At 44.1% G+C, this 18,396-nt stretch overlaps 1 protein-coding gene across 1 annotated transcript in view; it reads left to right on the top strand.

Annotated features, from left to right (window-relative positions):
- TAP2 (transporter 2, ATP binding cassette subfamily B member) overlaps positions 1-17,105 on the top strand; it is a 32,278-nt gene extending 15,173 nt beyond the window's left edge. Inside the window, exons 5-12 of the mRNA XM_034424903.2 lie at positions 658-863; positions 2,437-2,634; positions 5,086-5,214; positions 9,638-9,826; positions 10,366-10,539; positions 13,297-13,456; positions 15,356-15,492; positions 16,482-17,105. Coding sequence (XP_034280794.2) covers positions 658-863; positions 2,437-2,634; positions 5,086-5,214; positions 9,638-9,826; positions 10,366-10,539; positions 13,297-13,456; positions 15,356-15,492; positions 16,482-16,673 — 1,385 coding nt within the window. The 3' untranslated portion in view covers positions 16,674-17,105. The remainder of the gene's footprint in view (positions 1-657; positions 864-2,436; positions 2,635-5,085; positions 5,215-9,637; positions 9,827-10,365; positions 10,540-13,296; positions 13,457-15,355; positions 15,493-16,481) is intronic.
- The last annotated feature ends 1,291 nt before the right edge of the window (positions 17,106-18,396 follow it).

Genomic DNA, 18,396 nt, shown 5'->3' with positions numbered 1-18,396 from the left:
GGTTTTAAATTGAACCGAATTATTTAATAATTTTGAAATTATTTTAATTGATGTTTGTCTTGTGCTTTTAATAGGCTGTACACTGCCCTGAGTCCTTCGGGAGAAGGGCGGTATAGAAATAAAATAATAATAATAATAATAGTAATAGTAATAGTAATAGTAATAGTAATAGTAATAGTAATAGTTATAGTTATAGTTATAGTAATAATAATAATGTGACTGGGTGGGCGTGGCCAATTTTTTTTTAACTTTTAAAACCATTTTTTACATGTAAAACCATGTAAAAAATGCTTTCAAAAGGCTCTGACGATCCCAGCTGAGTTGCCTGATTGTCAGAGGGTTTTTAAAAACCCAGCAACTCAGCTGGGATCGGCAGAACTTGGCTCGTCAGAGGCATTTAAAAGAAAAAAAAAGCCTCTGATGATTGCCCAGCTCAGTTGGGCATGGGGGGCGGGGGCAGGGATTTTGGCTACCGGTTCTCCGAACTGCCTGCCGCCATTGCTACCTACTCGCCCAAGCTGGTCCGAACCGGGAGCATTTCACCCCTGGACTTGGCCCTCTCCTTCCCGGGGAGAGGGGGGGGGACACTGTTCCTTAGAATCTCCCTTCCTGTGTGACCAATGTGGCATTTGTTGAACAATATCTCTTTGTCCGCAGGGGCGCTGGCCTCCCGCCTTTCCAAAGACACAACCATGATGAGCCGCTCTGTGCCGCTCAACACCAACGTCTTCCTGCGCACCCTGATCAAGGCCGTTGGGCTCCTCGTATTCATGATTGGCCTGTCCTGGCGCCTGGCACTGCTGATGCTGATCGAGATCCCACTCATGATGGCCGTCCAGAACATCTATAATGTCCGTCGTCAGGTAGGGATCATGGAGGCGTAGAAGGAATGGCGGACACTTCTTGGTTTCTGCAACCAATTGCAAGTGGGGAAGGAGCCTCAGGTTGGGTGAGGGAGGGAATGGGCCAGTTCAGGGAAAGGAAAAACAAGCCAGAGAGCAGAAGAAAAAAAAAAAGACTTCAAGGGAGCTGAGTGGCGCAGAACATGGTGGCATCTCCAAAGGCCACAAAAGGCAAGATGGCAGCCATGTGACCAAAACCCACGCCTTCGTCTGTGTGGCTTGTACAAAAGGATGAGTCGTTGGTTGTGTAGCCTGGTTTCTCCTTTTCCTGGGCTGAAAGAAAAAAGATTTTGTGTCTGCATCCCTATCCCTGCCCTCAAGTGAAGACAGGAAAAGGAGGATGAGATTACTCCATGCTAGTAGCTACAAGGAGAGACAGAGAAGTAGCTGGAACAAAAACAAGGATGAGGAAGCCAATTTGAAGGCAAATATAAATATAGGAAAAAAGTAGATGGGGCCGGAAATCTTTTTATTGGGAATAATCACAGCACAATACACCAAAGAAATAAAATATCTGATCATCCATATTCTCACAGCAGCATGTATACTCTTTGCCCAACATTGGAAATCTGAACAGTTACCCACAGAGGACAAAATAATAGCTAAAATTACAGAATGTGCAGAATTGGATAAACTCACAAAAGAAATACAAGAGAAAGACGATACTGATTACTATTTAGTATGGCAAAGATGGTACAGCTGGCTGGAGGCAAAAATAGGAATATAAAGATAATTTTTGACTATTCAATAGAAATGCATAGAGGTAAACAAGGAGTCAGTTATATATATACATATATAACCATGTAAATATGTGAATGTAGATATAGATACAAATAGAAATATGAAAATAACCCACCATTGTAGTAACTTCTAAGAGTCAGTCATTGGACTGAATTGATGTTTGTCCGTTTTGTATGTTGTTTTAATGTATCTATGTTGGTTGGTTTTTTTATTATTAATAAAAATATTTTTTTAAAAAAGGAAAAAAGTAGATGGACGTCAAGTTATGATCACAATTGAGACCAGAATTGGTCACTGAATGAAGCAGTTGTTAAGCAGGACGCTTTAATAATTGTTTTGCCCAATGGCTGCCATCCAGGAACTCCCGATTGCAATCTCCCAGGTCATTATAGGATGGAGCAAAAGAGCTGCCTGCTGGTAGCTGAAATCTGTTGAAATCTTCTCAGCAGGCAGCGCTTTTGCTTTCAAATGTTCCTACAGCCTCCTGAAGGATTTCAGCTTCCCTCTGTGCATGGAGGGGAAATTCTCCAGTGGGCTGTGGAAAGGAAGCATAATAGTGGGAGAATATATCTCCCTCTTTAGCTTGTACTCTGGCATCTGGTTGGTCACATGTGAGAAATAAATGAAATTAAATGGGATGGACTGGAATGAAGGATTTTTTGGGGGGGGAGGGGGCTTCTCCTCAGAATGAGGCCACTGGACTGTGGTTTGGGTATGCCACCACCAGCAGGATGCCTGGTCCAAAGCAGCTTTCAGGAGGCTGACTTTGCCGCTTCCTTCATGGTCCATCAAGGCTTTATTGAAGGCGATCCAGGACTCCGTGGCCTGCTCAGCGGAGGTGGTACATGAAGTCATCTCATCCGTGGAGACAGTGCGCAGCTTTGCCACTGAGGAGAAGGAGTCGCAGCGCTACGAGGCATCCTTGGAGGACACCTGCCGGCTGAAGAACCAAAGGGATTTGGAAAGGATCGTTTACTTACTTGTTGTACGGGTAAGTCCTCTAGGACTCAGGGCTCTCCAATCATGGCAACTCTAAGACTTGAAGACCGCATGGCTAGCTGAAAAATTCTGGGAGTTGCAGTCCACAAGTCTTAAAGCTGCCAAGGTTGGAGACCCTTGACCTAGGTCCTCTAATGAGTGATTCCCAACCTGTGGGGAGGTGTTGCAGGTGTCGAAATTAAAAAAAAATCAAAATAAGGCTCAGATTTTAGGAGATTGCCAAATCTTGCGAGTTTTTCTTACTTTGCTTGAAAAGTTTTGAAAATGGGTGTCCTTGTCTCCAATCTCACAAGATTTTATGTACTCTGTATCATAACAATTCTGAGCATTGGCTTGCCGATCAAGAATGTTTTTCGATTAAAATCCTCTTAACTGCCAAAGGTCAAAGAGCAAGTGGATATGCAGTCCAATGAAATCCGAGATAATCTTTTATGACTTTCTTACAAGCAAAGTCGATGGGAAATTAATGCCCTACAACCACCTGGATCATTAATTTAATGGCAGTGACCAGGGGTGGGTTCTAAATTTTTTTTACTACCGGTTCTGTGGGCGTGGCTTATTTTATGGGCGTGGTTTGATGATCATGTGACAATTCTTTAGGATTTAGCAGAGGTACTGGTCTACCAGGCTTTTAACTGTTTGCAGAGCTGTACTGGTCTACCCATTTGTTCTTGGAGGCACCGGTCTACCCATTTGTTTTTAGAGGCACTGGTCTATCACCACACTGCCTTTTAACACTGATCAGCTGTAGGGCGACCCTTTGAAACCCCACGGCAAGAGTTTAAACAGTTTTTTTCCTTCCAGCCGATCAGCTGGGACTCGGAGGCAGTGAATAGATTGAGGGTGGGGCCAAATAAAAGGTAAGAATAACAGGGGTGGGGAGGGCCCAGCTCCCGAACAAAGAGAACCGGTTCGGTGATGTAATATCGTCACCGCTACCGGCTCGGCAGAACCGGGCCGAACCGGGAGGAACCCACCACTGGCAGTGATTCACTTAGCAACTGTGGAACCAAAGGTAGTAAAATGGGGTAAAATTCGCTTAAGTCTTTCACTTAGCAACAAAAATTTTGGGGTCAATTGTGGTCGTAAGTCAAGAACTACCTGTATTTTATTTTTTAATTTGCTGTTTATTCCTTTAATAATGTTGGATGATCCTAAAAGGTAGAAGCTGCCCACCCCTTCAACATCTTCATTGTCCTATTATTCTACCTGTTTTCATTAGTTTGGTCTTCTTTATATTTAATTTCAGTGCCAGTTTTTCATTATGCTCTCTCGCTTTTATTACTAGGGGTTGCAGATCCCTTGCTTTTTTGGTTATTAGATTAATATCCTTAGCATAGCACAGGTTATTGATTTCTTCCTCTAATTTTATCAAATTGACCCAATAGATCCATAAGCAATGGACACTTGACAATTAATAGTTTTTTTGTATCTCCCTTCAGTATTTAGAGGCAGGGAGAGTTTTATTTTACAAAAGAATAGCTTTTAAATAAAAAAGGAATTGTGAATTATGAATGCCTTCAACTAGTGCAATCAGTTCAATTCAGGGGTGAAATCCAAATTTTTTTGCTACCGGTTTTGTGGGCATGGTGTGGCTTGGTGGGCATGGCAGGGGAAGGATCCTGCAAAATCTCCATTCCCACCCCACTCTGGGGCCAGCTAGAGGTGGTATTTGCTGGTTCTCCGAACTGCTCAAAATTTCCGCTGCCGGTTCTCCAGAACCTGTCAGAACCTGCTGGATTTCACCCCTGGTTCAATTGGTGTAGAAATTAATCTGAAGGCCCAAGTGAAAAGTTGGCTTCCAGGCCTGACACTTAGCCAGAGATCTGTTTTCTGTTTTAAATACTTTTAAGAAACTCTCTACACTACATATGCATTCATGCTGTTGTGATCTCCTGTCTGGGGTACTACAAGGTGTAGTTGCTTGCCCACTGCTTGCGCAAGTGGGGCTTCTTGTCCATTTTTCTTGCGGCCCAGTTTTGAACAGGCCATGGCCCAGTAGTGGGCCGCAGCCCAAGAGTTGGGGACTCTTGGGCCTAGGGAATGCCAGTTGGTAGACCCCAGAAGTTATACCTTTTCTGCTGTATTGGCCAGTTTATGGAAAATTCAGCTTTTGAGGAGAGAGAGAGAATTCTTTTTAAAATTTGATTTATATGCCGCCCTTCTCCGGAGACTCAGGGCGGCTTACAATGCGTTAAGCAATAGCCTTCATACTTTTGCATATTTTATACAAAGTCAGCTTATTGCCCCCACAAACTGGGTCCTCAATTTATCTACCTTATAAAGGATGGAAGGCTGAGTCAACCTTGAAAATGTTTTAATATCAAAACAAAAGGGTTTCTGCATTGATTCATGTAGCCCACCCGGAAGAAGTAGAAGACATCATGGCGTGAGAGAGAGGTACAATTCTCAGCCACTGCCTTCCGTTTTTCTCCCTCTCTAGGTCCTCCGGTTGAGCATGAAGCTGATTCTTCTCTACTGTGGTTACCAGCAGATCCGCACCGGCCTCATGACCGAAGGAAACTTGGTCTCCTTAATCCTCTACCAGACAAATGTGGGACGGTGTATACAGGTCGGTGAACACTTACATTTGAACATGTCTTTTTTTTTTTTTTTTCTGTAGCACTTCAGATTGAGGGGTCCTGGATGCTCTCTGAGCTTGCTTATTTTTTTCTAGACCCAAACTAGGTAACAGCACTGATGATGCTATCTAGTTTGGGTAATGAACCATCTGCAAGAAAGCAAGCAAACTCAGAAGGCACCAAGAACCCTTTATTTCAACCCTGAGCTACAAATATTCTTGTTTAGTGGCACTCAGGTTTTTCAGTGGCTGCCACGGTTCTCATCCCTCTGTTCATTTGACCTTCCCGCCTTCATCACAACCTGCTCTGACTTCATTTTTTTTCTTTTTTTACTTTCCTTTTCAAGATCCAAAATCCATTTCTGTCCAGAATTCACTACACGGTGGTCAAATTTTAGTGTTGAACAATATTTAATTTTACTTATAGATCCACCCTTCAGTTCTGGGCCTATTTATAGGAGTAATATCAATTTCACTTTGTGGGAGTGTCAACCTCCAGCTCGAGAATCCAAAGTCTAGGATCATTCTATTTCCAAAAATCTTATTGTTTATTGAATACACAGCATGCAAAACTAACTCTATAAAGTTCTCAAACCCAGTCCATAGATTAAAACAATACTTTTTCAAGCCAAACCCCCAGCCTCTCATGTAGTCCACGTAAACAAGTTCTCATAGTTATGGGAACTGTCTGCTTCAACTCCACACCCTGTTGTGATGTCCTTGAACAGTTTCCAGGCTCCCACGGCCTTCAGTAGAATTGTAAAAGCTTCTGAGGTTTGTGTAGGATTGTGCGGTATATGTTGGACTGTATGTAATGATTGTTTTGAAATGTCATGTCCACCATCTTCAACATGGCGCCACGCTGGCATCCTGCCATGAAATGCATTGGGGGTGGGGGGGGGGCAAATGGGCAATAAACCTGTATGCACTTTGTGTGGGAATTCAGGAGGGGCTTAATAGCTGAAGAAAAGCAGATCACTGGTTCGTGCCAAGGTGTCTTCATTTGTCCTGAGTCTGTTTGTCCTGAAAGTCACCAGCCCAAACCCCCAAAACATTCCCAAAACATCCCAGTGGCATCATGTTGGCTGGGTTTGTACTGATCCTGGGGTGAGGGGGACTGAAGAAATAGTGTTGTCCCCAAAACTAGGCCTTAGCTTGGTGTCGAAGCCAATGAGTCACCAAACACAAAGTGTGATACAAAATTATACTTTTATTTTGGTACCAAGATATAAGGACTCTGGCTTTGAAAGCTGCCAAGGCCCCGATTACAATCTTACAGCAATTCGTATAGTCAAAGGGTGGGTCATACTCACCCCTTTGCCCTTCCCCAGTGGTGAAATCCAATTTTTTTTACTACCCGTTCTATGGGTGTGGCTTGGTGGGTGTGGTGTGGCTTGGTTTGGCTTGGTGGGCGTGGCTTGGTGGGCATGGTAGGGAAAGGATACTGCAAAATCTCCATTCTCTCCCCGCTCCTGGGGGAAGGATGTTGGAAAATTTCCATTCCCACCCCACTCTGGGGCCAGCCAGAGGTGGAATTTGCCGGTTCTCCGAACTACTCAAAATTTCCGCTACCGGTTCTTCAGAACCTGCTGAATTTCACCCCTGCCCTTCCCCTAATAATGCATGCATAACATATAATATTGATTAGTTATCTGAATTACAGCCCCCTGAAAACTGTTATGGTGGCTATGCAAGGTAGCTAAATATCACGTCACCTGCCCCTCACCCCAGCTCACGGGTATCTTGCAAAGTGTCCTAGTTTCAGTGCCAGCTATGTGGTTTTGGAGTTTTTTTTATGAGTGAGCTATTCTTCTGTGGCTTAGTTGTTTAACAACTAAGTTGCTTGTTTCCTGCCTCGCTATGACTGTGCAGCCCCACCCATTCCCCCCTTCGTGCTATTGCAGAGAAGCAGAGAAGAATAAAAGCAGTTTAAGTCTTTGTTTCAAGGTGCCCCTCCCCCCCCGGGTGAAATCCAGCAGGTTCTGACAAGTTCTGGAGAACCGGTAGCGGAAATTTTAAGCAGTTTGGAGAACTGGCAAATGCCACCTCTGGCAGGCCCCAGAGTGGGATAGGAATGGAGATTTTGCAGTATCCTTCCCCTGCCACGCCCACCAAGCCACACCCACAGAACCGGTAGTAAAAAAATTTGGATTTCACCACTGTGCCTCCCCATTTCCCCCTCCCCCCCTCCAGTACTACATTGCAGAGAAAAGGAAAGGAATAGAAGCATTTCAATTGTTTTAAGGCAAAGAAATGAAAACAAGAGTAAATGTTTTTCAGAATTCATATTCCTCACTCTCATGTCCATTACACCCACACCTGGGGCCTATCTCCACATATAACCCTTCCTCGGATCCCCAGGGCCTCATCCATCCATCCATTCCATCATTTGATCCTTCAATAGCTTCGTCTTCTTTCATGGGAGATATCCCCTAACCTTACTGCAACCAGCATCTCTTGGTAAAAAGTCCCTTTCATGTCAACCAAATGGAGTCGAGGGTTTTTCTTCCCTAAGGGACCAGACTGAAGCAGGACTGACATGAAATGACATTTGGAGAACATTTGAATGATGTAGAGCTGAGAATCTGCTGCTGTTGTTGCAGGTTCCAAGTGGCAAGAAGGGCTCGAGATTGAGCTGGTGATAAACACCAATTTTTTTTTCTCCCTTTATAGATTTTAAAATGTTGGTTTTGGTTTTGGATGAAGGAACACGGGGATTTCCTTTTTGCAGAAAGTTAAGCATTACATGCAAATCAACAACTAGCAAATAAGTGGAAACGAAAGAACAAACAACTTTTTTAGAAACACTTTTTTTTTTTTTTAAATGCTGCTTTTCCTTTGAGGAAATGACTGCGTACATGATCAGTTTGGTTGGTGCTTTTGGTCTTGTCCAAATTATTTCCTCCTCCTAAGCTATTTTCCCACAGAAATGCTGTTTTCCAAAAATAAAACTTTGAGGGCATTTGCAAGGTGTTTTTTTTTTCCTGTGAATTATTATAAGAGCCTTGGTGGCGCAGCGGACTAAACTACTGTTAAAAGTAGCACTTAGCTGCCAGCTGCCTGCAATTACTGCGAGTTCCGGTTTTTTCCCCTTGGACTTTCTATTTCTCACCCAGCAGTAGGCGGCATCTCCTCTGTGGGTTCAAAGGCTGGGCTGGGCTTGGTTAGTTGGATAGGAGGCCACCTAGGGATCCCAAGAAGTCCTATAAACCTCCCACCAAAAGCACAGGACGGGTTCTTCTGCACTGTGACCAAGAAAACTGCAGGGACACATCTGCGTGGTCAGCAGGAGTCCATTTGGATTTAAGCATATGATTAAGGTTGATCATTTCCCCAAGACAGCTTCTTTCATGGACTCCAAGTTTAGCTCTCAAAGAGATCATTAATATCCTTAAGACAGAGGTGAAATGTAAAATTTGTTACTACCGTTTCTGTGGGCGTGGCTTGGTGGGGGCGGTAATGTGACTGAGTGGGAGTGGCCAACTTTTTTTAAAAAACCTTTTAAAACCATTTTTTCTACAACCTCTTCGGCCAAAGAGGTTGTAAATAAATGCTTTTAAAAGCCTCTGACGATCCCAGCTGACTTGCCTGATCGTCAGAGGCTTTTTCTTTTTTTAAAGCCTCTGACGATCCCAGCTGAGTTGCCTGATCATCAGAGACTTTTTCTTTTTTTAAAGCCTCTGATGATCCCAGCTGACTTGCCTGATCGTCAGAGGCTTTTTCTTTTTTTAAAGCCTCTGACGATCCCAGCTGACTTGCCTGATCATCAGAGACTTTTTCTTTTTTTAAAGCCTCTGATGATCCCAGCTGACTTGCCTGATCGTCAGAGGCTTTTTCTTTTTTTAAAGCCTCTGACGATCCCAGCTGAGTTGCCTGATCATCAGAGGCTTTTTTTTAAAAAAAAAAAAAACATTTTTTTCTACAACCTCTTCAGCTGAAGAGGTTGTAGAAAAAATGCTTTTAAAAGCCTCTAACGATCCCAGCTGAGCCGCGCGATCATCAGAGCCTTTTTTTTTTAACTTTTAAAAGCATTTTTTCGGCTGAAGAGCTTGTAGAAAAAATGCTTTTAAAAATAATTTAAAAATGCCTCTGATGATCGCGCGGCTCAGCTGGGCATGTGGGGAGGACATGGATTTTTGCTACCGGTTCTCTGAACTAGTCGCAGCCATCGCTACCGGATCGGGCAATCCGGTCCGAACCGGCAGCATTTCATCCCTGCCTTAAGATATTCTAAGTATAATGCTCCAGATAAATGCATGGAGATCCTTGTGAGGAAATTAAATTTGTCATTCAAACAGGACTTTTAAGTGTTGCCGTAGAGCTTGATACTCAAAACAGAGAAGCCAGATGTATTCCTCCCTTTGCAGATGCTCTCATGTCTTAACATTGCTGCTCCTTCCTTTTCCTCCCACAGGCCCTGATTTACACTTACGGGGATGCCCTGAGCAATGTGGGCGCTGCAGAGAAAGTCTTTGAATATCTTGACCGGGAGCCATCTGTCCGCACAGATGGGACACTGTCTCCAAAATCCCTCCCCGGATGTGTTTCCTTCCGAAATGTTTCCTTCTGCTATCCTTGCCGCCCCGAGATCCAGGTCCTGAAGGTACCTTATGGGAAGCTGGAAGGCACGGGCTGCTTTGCATGACACCCCAACAATAGCAATAGCACTAACACTTATTTATTTATTGGTTCAATTTATATGCCGCCCTTCTCCGGAGACTCAGGGTGGCTTACAGTGCATTAAGCAATAGCCTTCATACTTTTGTATATACCTGCTTAGTAGGGCTTTTACAGTATCCTTTCCCTGGAGTGGGGTGGGAATGGAGATTTTGCAGTATCCTTCCCCTGCCACTCCCACTAAGCCATGCCCACCAAGCCACGCCCACAGAACCGGTAGTAAAAAAAATTTGAATTCCACCACTGGACCAGACTACTGAGCTTTCAGACTCACACAGGAGCTCATCCTCAGGGAACTTCACTCCAGCAGATTATGTGCTTTGGGCTGTTCTGTGTGTGGTATTTATAGGGTGCCTGTTGTGTGCGGCTTTTTTAGAAGTTGATTGATGGCTGGCTTTTATGTGCATTCACTAACACTGCATCTTCCTGCTTCATTTTACATACATTTACATCTCTTTGCCGTAGAATGTGTCCTTTGAGCTCCGCCCTGGGGAAGTGACAGCGTTGGTGGGCCTGAACGGCAGTGGAAAGAGCAGCTGTGTCGCCCTCCTGGAGCACTTCTACGAACCCCAGTCCGGGGAGGTCCTGCTGGACGGAGTCCCAGTTGGGAAATATGAGCACAAGTATCTCCATAGGCAGGTGAGGAAGGGAGCAGCCTGGTTGGGAGCAGCAGGGAGTGAGGGCAGCTTTGGGCTTTATTGTCAGGTATGCCTCCTTTCAGTACTCAAGAAAGAACAACTCCGACTCCATTTTCATAGAGAAAGGTACTTTTACTGAGTACGAACTGAATGCAACCAAAGAAAAGCAAGGTCTGAGGCAATAGGCGCGAAAATCACATATAGAAAGCATCCTTAAAACCCTCCCCCCAACGGTCCAGTCAGGATTATCCAATCCACATCCCCCCAAGGGGTCATGTGGGGTACAGCTTCCGATGACTCCATCCTTCTGGTATGCCACGACGGTTGACCTTGACTGGTTATCAGTGTGCCTCCCAGCTGCAGAGAAACGCTGAGGAAAACTTTCTCCAATTTACTCCACCAGCTTACTTCCCCCTCCCAAATATCCAAACAGCTCCCCCCTCCCCCCGTTACCATGGCAGCCGAGCAAGCAAGTAATATAAAGGTGGAGGCTGACATTTATCCTCTTCTGGACTGCAATATTTGGGTCTCTTGGTACTAGAATGGGGATTCATTCAACAAGGAAGAGAAAGTGTTTGTGAGATGGAGAGGGAAGAAATGTTAAGCCACGCAATTTGAATAGGACCAACCCAGTGGTGAAATGCCACCGGTTCGCTCCAGTTTGGGTGAACCGGTAGTGATAAAAACTACCGGTTCGGGCAAACCGGTAGTAAAAAACCCCCCTACCAGTTCGGTCAAACCGGTAGTTACCTACCGGTTCAGTTGAACTGGTAGTTTAAAAACTTACCGATTTCTCCGAACCGTTATTTCCAACGATCAGCTGTGCCGCGCGGTTTAGCTTTGCTAAAAAGCAGGAAATCCTGTTTTCTAGCAAAGCTAAATCATGCGGCACAACTGATCCCCATCAATGTTCCACTTACCTTCCCAAGCCTCCTTTTGGTCTGTAATGTGCATGTGCACGCAGCATGCATTTGGTGCGCACTGCACATGCTCACGCATCATGCATTTGGCGAGCACTGCACGTGTGCAGCACGTGCTTGGTGCGCAGCACGCATGCACGGCCAGCGAACCGGTAGCAAACCGGTTCAGATTTCGCCACTGGACCAACCCAGTGTCCATTGTGATTCTTATCACTTGCAGGATGAGGCCTGAGTCTCCTTGGGTGGTTGAAGGGCAACACTTGGTGATGTTTTGGAAGGGGGTTGATGCAGAGTACGCAGGACCACTTGATATTAAGAAGATGTGGTTGGAACTGATTGGGTTTTAAGAGCATTGCGGGTTTTGTGTGCTTGTGTTTTAAAATTCTAATTTTATGGCCTACACCAGCGGTGTCAAACTCAAGGCCCGGAGGCCGGATCCGGCCCACGGGGTGCTTAGATCTGGCCCGCCCTGAAAACAGTGAACAACCTGCCCGTGGTGCCTCTACCAATCAAAAGGGAGCTCAGGAGGGCCACGCACAGCCTCTCAGGCTCTGTTTTGGGCTGCGACCCTCTGCCAGCGAAAACGGAGCTTGGGGAGGCCACGCGGCAGAGAGTTGCAGGAGGCCGTCGCAGCCCAAAACAGAACCCGGGAGGACTGTCGTAGCTGAAAACGGAGCCTCAATGAGTGACATCAAGCTGGCCACGCCCATCCTGGCCACGCCCCCCACGAGGTCAAACACAACCCTGATGTCGCCCTCAATGAAATCGAGTTTGATACCCCTGGCCTACACTGTGCTTTCCATGCATTTCCTGTCTCAAAAAAAGGGGTAAGAGCCTCTGATTTTGAGAATTGTGTGGCCGACATGCAAAAACGCCCCAGAGAATGGTGAAGGTAATGCCATTAGGACAACTTTGGGAGCCACAAAATTGGTGCTTGAAATCTGCAAAGATGCCTACTTGTTTTCTAATGCATACTAAAAGATACCTGGAACGAAAGGCTTTTGATTTCTTATGTTCCATGATAAGTAAAGCGGTGCGGCATTCAGAAAATTCTGCTTACGTGGTTTATATCCTGAGATAAAAGATTAGAATCTCCTGTGATCTAGAAATGTGGCTGTACTGTTTCTCGGGCAACTGTGTACGTTTGGGTGTAAACTGATGAGATTTGTCTTGGTGACCTTCCTAGTCTTAGCCATGATCCTGGAATTCATCCAGGTGCCAACGAGTTCTGATTTAGCTTTTCAAAGTCAGGTGAGGTTGGCTGGGTGTTGCCACTTTGCCTCCAAATTAAAAAGAGCAGAGAACAGCTCAAGGTGTACAGTTGGAAGATGTAGTGAATTGTACGTCTGCACGTAAGATTCACTACAAGAAGGACTAAGCAGGTGATACGATAGCAGGGTTCCAATATCTCAGGGGCTGCCACAAAGAAGAGGGAGTCAAGCTGTTCTCCAAAGCAACTGAGGGCAGGACAGGAAGCAATGGGTGGAAACTAAACAAGGAGAGAAGCAACCTAGAATTAAGGAGAAGTTTTTTGACAGAACAGTTAAGCTATGGAACAACTTGCCTCTAGAAGTTGTGAATGCTCCAACACTGGATGTTTTTAAGAAGAGATTGGATAACCATTTGTCTGAAGTGGTGTAGGGTTTCCTGCCTGGGCAGGGGGTTGGACTAGAAAACCTCCACGGTCCCTTCCAACTCTGTTATTCTGTATTCTGCACCTTGAGTATCAACCTTGAGCATCAACCAGCCCCATCTTGGAAAGTGCTTGATGAGGAGGATCAGTGGCGTTTCTCCCTCAGCCCAGCCCTGTCCTGATAGGCCTCCCTGTCCAATTGCAGGTAGCACTGGTGGGCCAGGAGCCCGTCCTATTCTCTGGGTCCATCAAGGAGAATATCACTTACGGCCTACAAGGCTGCAGAGAGGAAGATGTGAGCAGAGCAGCAAAAGAAGCTGATGCCTTGGGATTCATCCGTGAACTGGAAGGAGGCTTTGATGCAGGTGGGCAAAATCCATCCCCCCCCTTGATTCATCCCATAAAAACCTCACTTTCCTCCCAGTAACCGGTCCTGTTTGTTGGCTCTTCTGAAGTGAAATCCTGCTTGCTTTGTTGCATCGTAGACAGATAGCTCTTGAGTTTTGATCATTCGTTCAGCCATCATTCCACATTACAGTGGCGCCAAACAAATGGAAGTTGCAATTAGTCCTTGAAGTTCGGACTTTGCCCCCTGCCCCACAGTCATGTGATCACAATCTGGGTGCTTGACAATCATCGCACTTACAACAGTTGCAGTGTCCCACAATCAAATCATCACCATATGCAACCTTCCTGGCCAGCTTCCCACAAGCAAAGTCATTGTAATTGCAATAGCAATAGCAATAGCGCTTAGACTTATATATCGTTTCACAGCCCTCTCTAAGCGGTTTTCAGAGTCAGCCTTTTGTCCCCAACAATCTGAGTCCTCATTTTACTGACCTCAGAAGGATGGAAGGCTGAGTCAACCTTGAGCCAGTAAAAATTGAACTGCTAGCATTCAGCAGAGTTAGCCTGCAATACTGCATTCTAACCACTGCACCACTATGGCGCTCTCTCTCTCTCACTCACTCACTTATATATTACATACAGCTTTACAATGCTTTACAGCCCACTCGAACAATCTGGGTCCTCATTTTACCGACATTGGAGAGATGGAAGGCTGAGTCAATCATGAGCTGGTGAGATTCGAACTGCCGAATTGCAGGCAGCCGGCAGGCAGCAGAAGTAGCCTGCAGTACTGCACTCTAATCACTGCGCCACCGTGGCTCTTTTAATTGCCCTATATTTTTCTTGTGATCTAATACTATAGTTTCCTTTTCAAGTTTTATTCTTCTTGTTCTGCTTTGTACAGTAGGTATATTGATTGGTTTGTCGTGGCTTCTAATACAAAACATGAAGAACAGGCCCAATAATTTAGAACTTAATTGTGTACAGTGAGTAATTAAAGACACATTATTGGGTTGTATGCTTTTCAAACAAAAATTGTACATAAGGACACTCATGAAACTTCTGTTCTGTGGAAGTCACCGTCCATAACAGGACTAGGCTGTTAAGTTTTTAATGTAAACAAATAGCAAGCAGATTGTAAGAGCAACAATACATTTTTTTAACGTTCTGTGATGTACCATCAAAATGTGACATCACATTTTTTTTTATTTATTTTTTTTTTTTTGCTTTAATTTATATGCCACCCTTCTCCAGAGACTCAGGGCGGCTTACAATGCGTTAAGCAATAGCCTTCATCCTTTTGTATATTCATACAAAGTCAGCTTATTGCCCCCACAAACTGGGTCCTCATTTAACCTACCTTAGAAAGGATGGAAGGCTGAGTCAACCTTGAGCCTGGTAAGATTCGAACCTGCAGAAATTGCAGGCAGCAGATGTTAATAACAATGCATTAGTCCACTGTGCTACCAAGGCTCTAATACAAGTGATATACAAGTACATCACTTAGCAACAGAAACTCCAGTCCCAGTGGCTGGTGTAACCTGAGGACTAGGTTACACTGATGGTTCTAACTTTAATGATATCAGAAACAGAATAACAGAGTTAAAACACTGGTGCAGAAAAGAGAGTTCAAACAGAGCTTATTGCACTGTTGAGCTGTTTCAAAAATCACAGGTCTTGAAATCTTTCCTACAGCTATTAAAGGGGATGGGATCTTTTTCCCTCCTCCAGACCGTTTGCACTTAAAAGTAAGAGAACCAGGAGTCCAAATTACAATTCCTTTCACCCACTTTGGAGAGTGATGGGCTTCAGAATCCACCCTGTCCTTGTTCTTTAGTTGATGGCTTTGGGGCAAGAAGATTTAAGGGATGGCCTTGTCTTGCTCCCTTCCATCTCTCTTGCTTATCTTCCCGCAGAGGTAGGGGAGAAAGGGGGCCAGCTGTCCATGGGGCAGAAGCAACGGCTGGCCATCGCCCGGGCCCTGATCCGTAACCCCAAAGTCTTGGTGCTGGATGAAGCCACGAGTGCCCTGGACCCCGAGAGCGAAGCTGCAGTAAGTGCTGGGGACTCGTGAGGGGGTCGGGGGTGGATCCCGGCTGGGTTACTTCAGGGCGCCTGAAGGGCTTAATCTGCATTTTTGTGAGGTGACAGAGCAGGAAAACTGGGTTTAATCACCTGGAAGTGGCATAATTTCTTCCAAGTGTATGTCGGTGATAAATAGACTTTAAAATCTGGTGCCATCCCTTGATATGATAAATTTAGAGTTCTTAAATTGAGTTATCAACTTTTGTTATCAGCTTGTCTTTTGGGGTTTGTTATGATCTGCGTCTCAGGTCCTCAGAGGCAGAGGGTTTCTCGCTTATAAACAGTGAAAATTACATTTGATAATAACCACTGTAAGGCCAAATAATATGGGTCTAAGAGAACATTGTGCCTATTTCCACAAAAATTACATATTTTTCTTTCCTTATATTACTTTTATATTTACAATTTTATAAAATATATTTATATTACACACACACACACATAAATTATATATATATATATAAAAATTATATACATACACACACACACATTTATTTATATTTTATTACCTATAAATCCCTTGATACCCGAAGGGGTAAAAGAGGAAGTAAAGAAGACAGTTACAAATATATTTACTGGATGTCCTCGACAGTCATAAGTCGAGGACTACCTGTATTGATTTCACCAGCCTGACATGCCATTCTCATCATCAACTGACTGAGCAAATGACGAGCCTACCCTACATAAAATTAAAACAGCAAATTTATTTATTTATTTTTATATTTATTTGTTTATTTATTCCCTTGTTACTTTGTAAGTTACTCAAGGCAGCGAACATACATAATACGCTTTCTTCCTATTTTCCCCACAACCCTGTCAGGTGGGTTGGGCTGAAAGACAATGATTGGCCCAAAGTCGGGGACAAACACCTTTTGGTGGAAAGTGGAGGCAGCTTCTCTCTGGTCTTTCTAAGGAATCCACCCAGAATCTCTTCTGGATCATTGCTTCCTTTTCCAGATCCAGCAGTCTGTGCAGAACAGTGGAACCCGGACGGTGTTGGTGATTGCTCACCGGATGCAGACGGTGGAGAACGCAGACAAGATTGTGGTGCTGGAAGGAGGAGAAGTTGTGGAGGAGGGGACTCACACGGAGCTGATTGGCCGGCGAGGCCCCTACTACAGACTGGTGGAAAGGACCCAGGCGGAGTGACTTCCGGAGTTGCAACAGAGATGGTCAGCCACAGGATCCACTGCTTTTGTAGATGCCAAATGCACGATTGGCTGGGGAGATAGACAACAGCACTCTCTCGGGGAAAGAGAATGACCCAGAAGCTGGCCTGTCTAGCAGCTCTTGGCCAGTCAAAGGTTGTTGAATTGCAGCCATTTGGAAGAGGACTTTATCTTTTTTCATCTGGACACAATTCTTGCAGTGCTGGAAACTCCACTGTGGAAAGTGCAAAATCCGGTTTTCAAGGAACTATCTTGTTTAGTAAACGCACCAATGCACCAATTTTTCCTCTGTTCAAATTTGACATGTGAGGACTTTTTATACAACCCGCTCTTTTACTACGTGGTTTAATATTGGTTTCTGTAGCTTGACTTCCTCTTTGTTTTTGTTAAATAAAGTATCTCTGTGATCCTTTTTAGTGCTTGCAAATCTATATGTGGATGGAAGTCACCCAGATTGGTCTCGTTTAGCGTGGTTAGAGAATCCCACAAAATGGTTGCATCGTTCAAATTTGTGCTACTGAAAGTATTTTCCCGAAAATAAGACATCCCCTGATAATAAGCCCAATCAGGTTTTTGAGCGCATGCACTAAAATAAGCCTCCCCCTGAAAATAAGTCCTCCCAGAAAATATTAAAACGCAGAGCTGGAAATCAGGTAAGATGGCAAGAGGAGCTCCATCTTGCTCCATGCGCCCCAAAATAATAAGACCTCCCCGAAAATAAGGCCAGGTGGTTATTTCGGGGTTCAAAACAAAAGCTTGTATGTATCCAAACTTACAACCCAAGTGTTGGCGATGTGAGTGTGAAGATGCTACATATTTTCATATATGGTGGACATGTAAAAAAATTAAGGCTTTTTGGATAAAAATATGGTGGATTATTCAAAACATTTTGAAGAAAAAAATTAAATTCACACCACAGTTCTTTCTGTTGGGAATAGTTACGGATTGTACTGTAATAGAGACTAAGCTGGTTTTGAACTTAATAACGGCTGCCAGGTTACTGATGGCACAGTACTGGAAGAAGGAAGATCCACCTACCATTGAGGAATGGACATTAAAAGTTGTGCATTTGGCAGAAATGGCGAAAATTTCATCATATCTTAAAGACCATTCAAATGAGAGATATATATCGGAATGGAAAAGATGGATTGATTATATACAGAAGAAATATCCGAATAAGAAGATTCATATAGCTTATGAATGAAATAATTTTAAGTAGTTTATATCTGGGTTTTTTTTTTGAGTTATAAGGAGTTAAGGACCTAGGAAGAATATGAAATGTAATAATTTGTTAGCATATTTTAGCTTTCGATTTGTGAATGCTATACCCTGTGCTTGTTCTGGGAAGTCTAGGGAGGGGGGTGGGGGGGAGGGAGGGGAAGGGGGGGTGAAAATGTTTGTATTTCTTATAAAACTTTTCAATAAAAAAAACAATATAAGACAGAGTCTTATTTTCGGGGAAACACGGTATTTCTATGGAAAACAGGGCAATGGCTCTTAGTTCAATGGAAATAGGCAGTGAAAAAAATTAATTGTATATTTCTATATTTTTATTAATAAAATGCAACTGTAAAAGATTGAAGGAATATATTTGCCTATCTCCTGTTCTTTGCTGTACTTCTTCAAAATGAGCCTCTTCTTGTTTTGAGCTTCCCTTGAATGGAACCTTCCGTTCCTCCATTTTGCACACATGACAATTACTG

Source organism: Pantherophis guttatus, chromosome 2 (genome assembly GCF_059756535.1).
Source record: "Pantherophis guttatus breed Tessera chromosome 2, ASM5975653v1, whole genome shotgun sequence".
NCBI lineage: Eukaryota > Metazoa > Chordata > Lepidosauria > Squamata > Colubridae > Pantherophis > Pantherophis guttatus.
The sequence above is the reverse complement of the archived record's forward strand: the minus strand, read 5'-3'. Positions and strand labels throughout refer to the sequence as shown.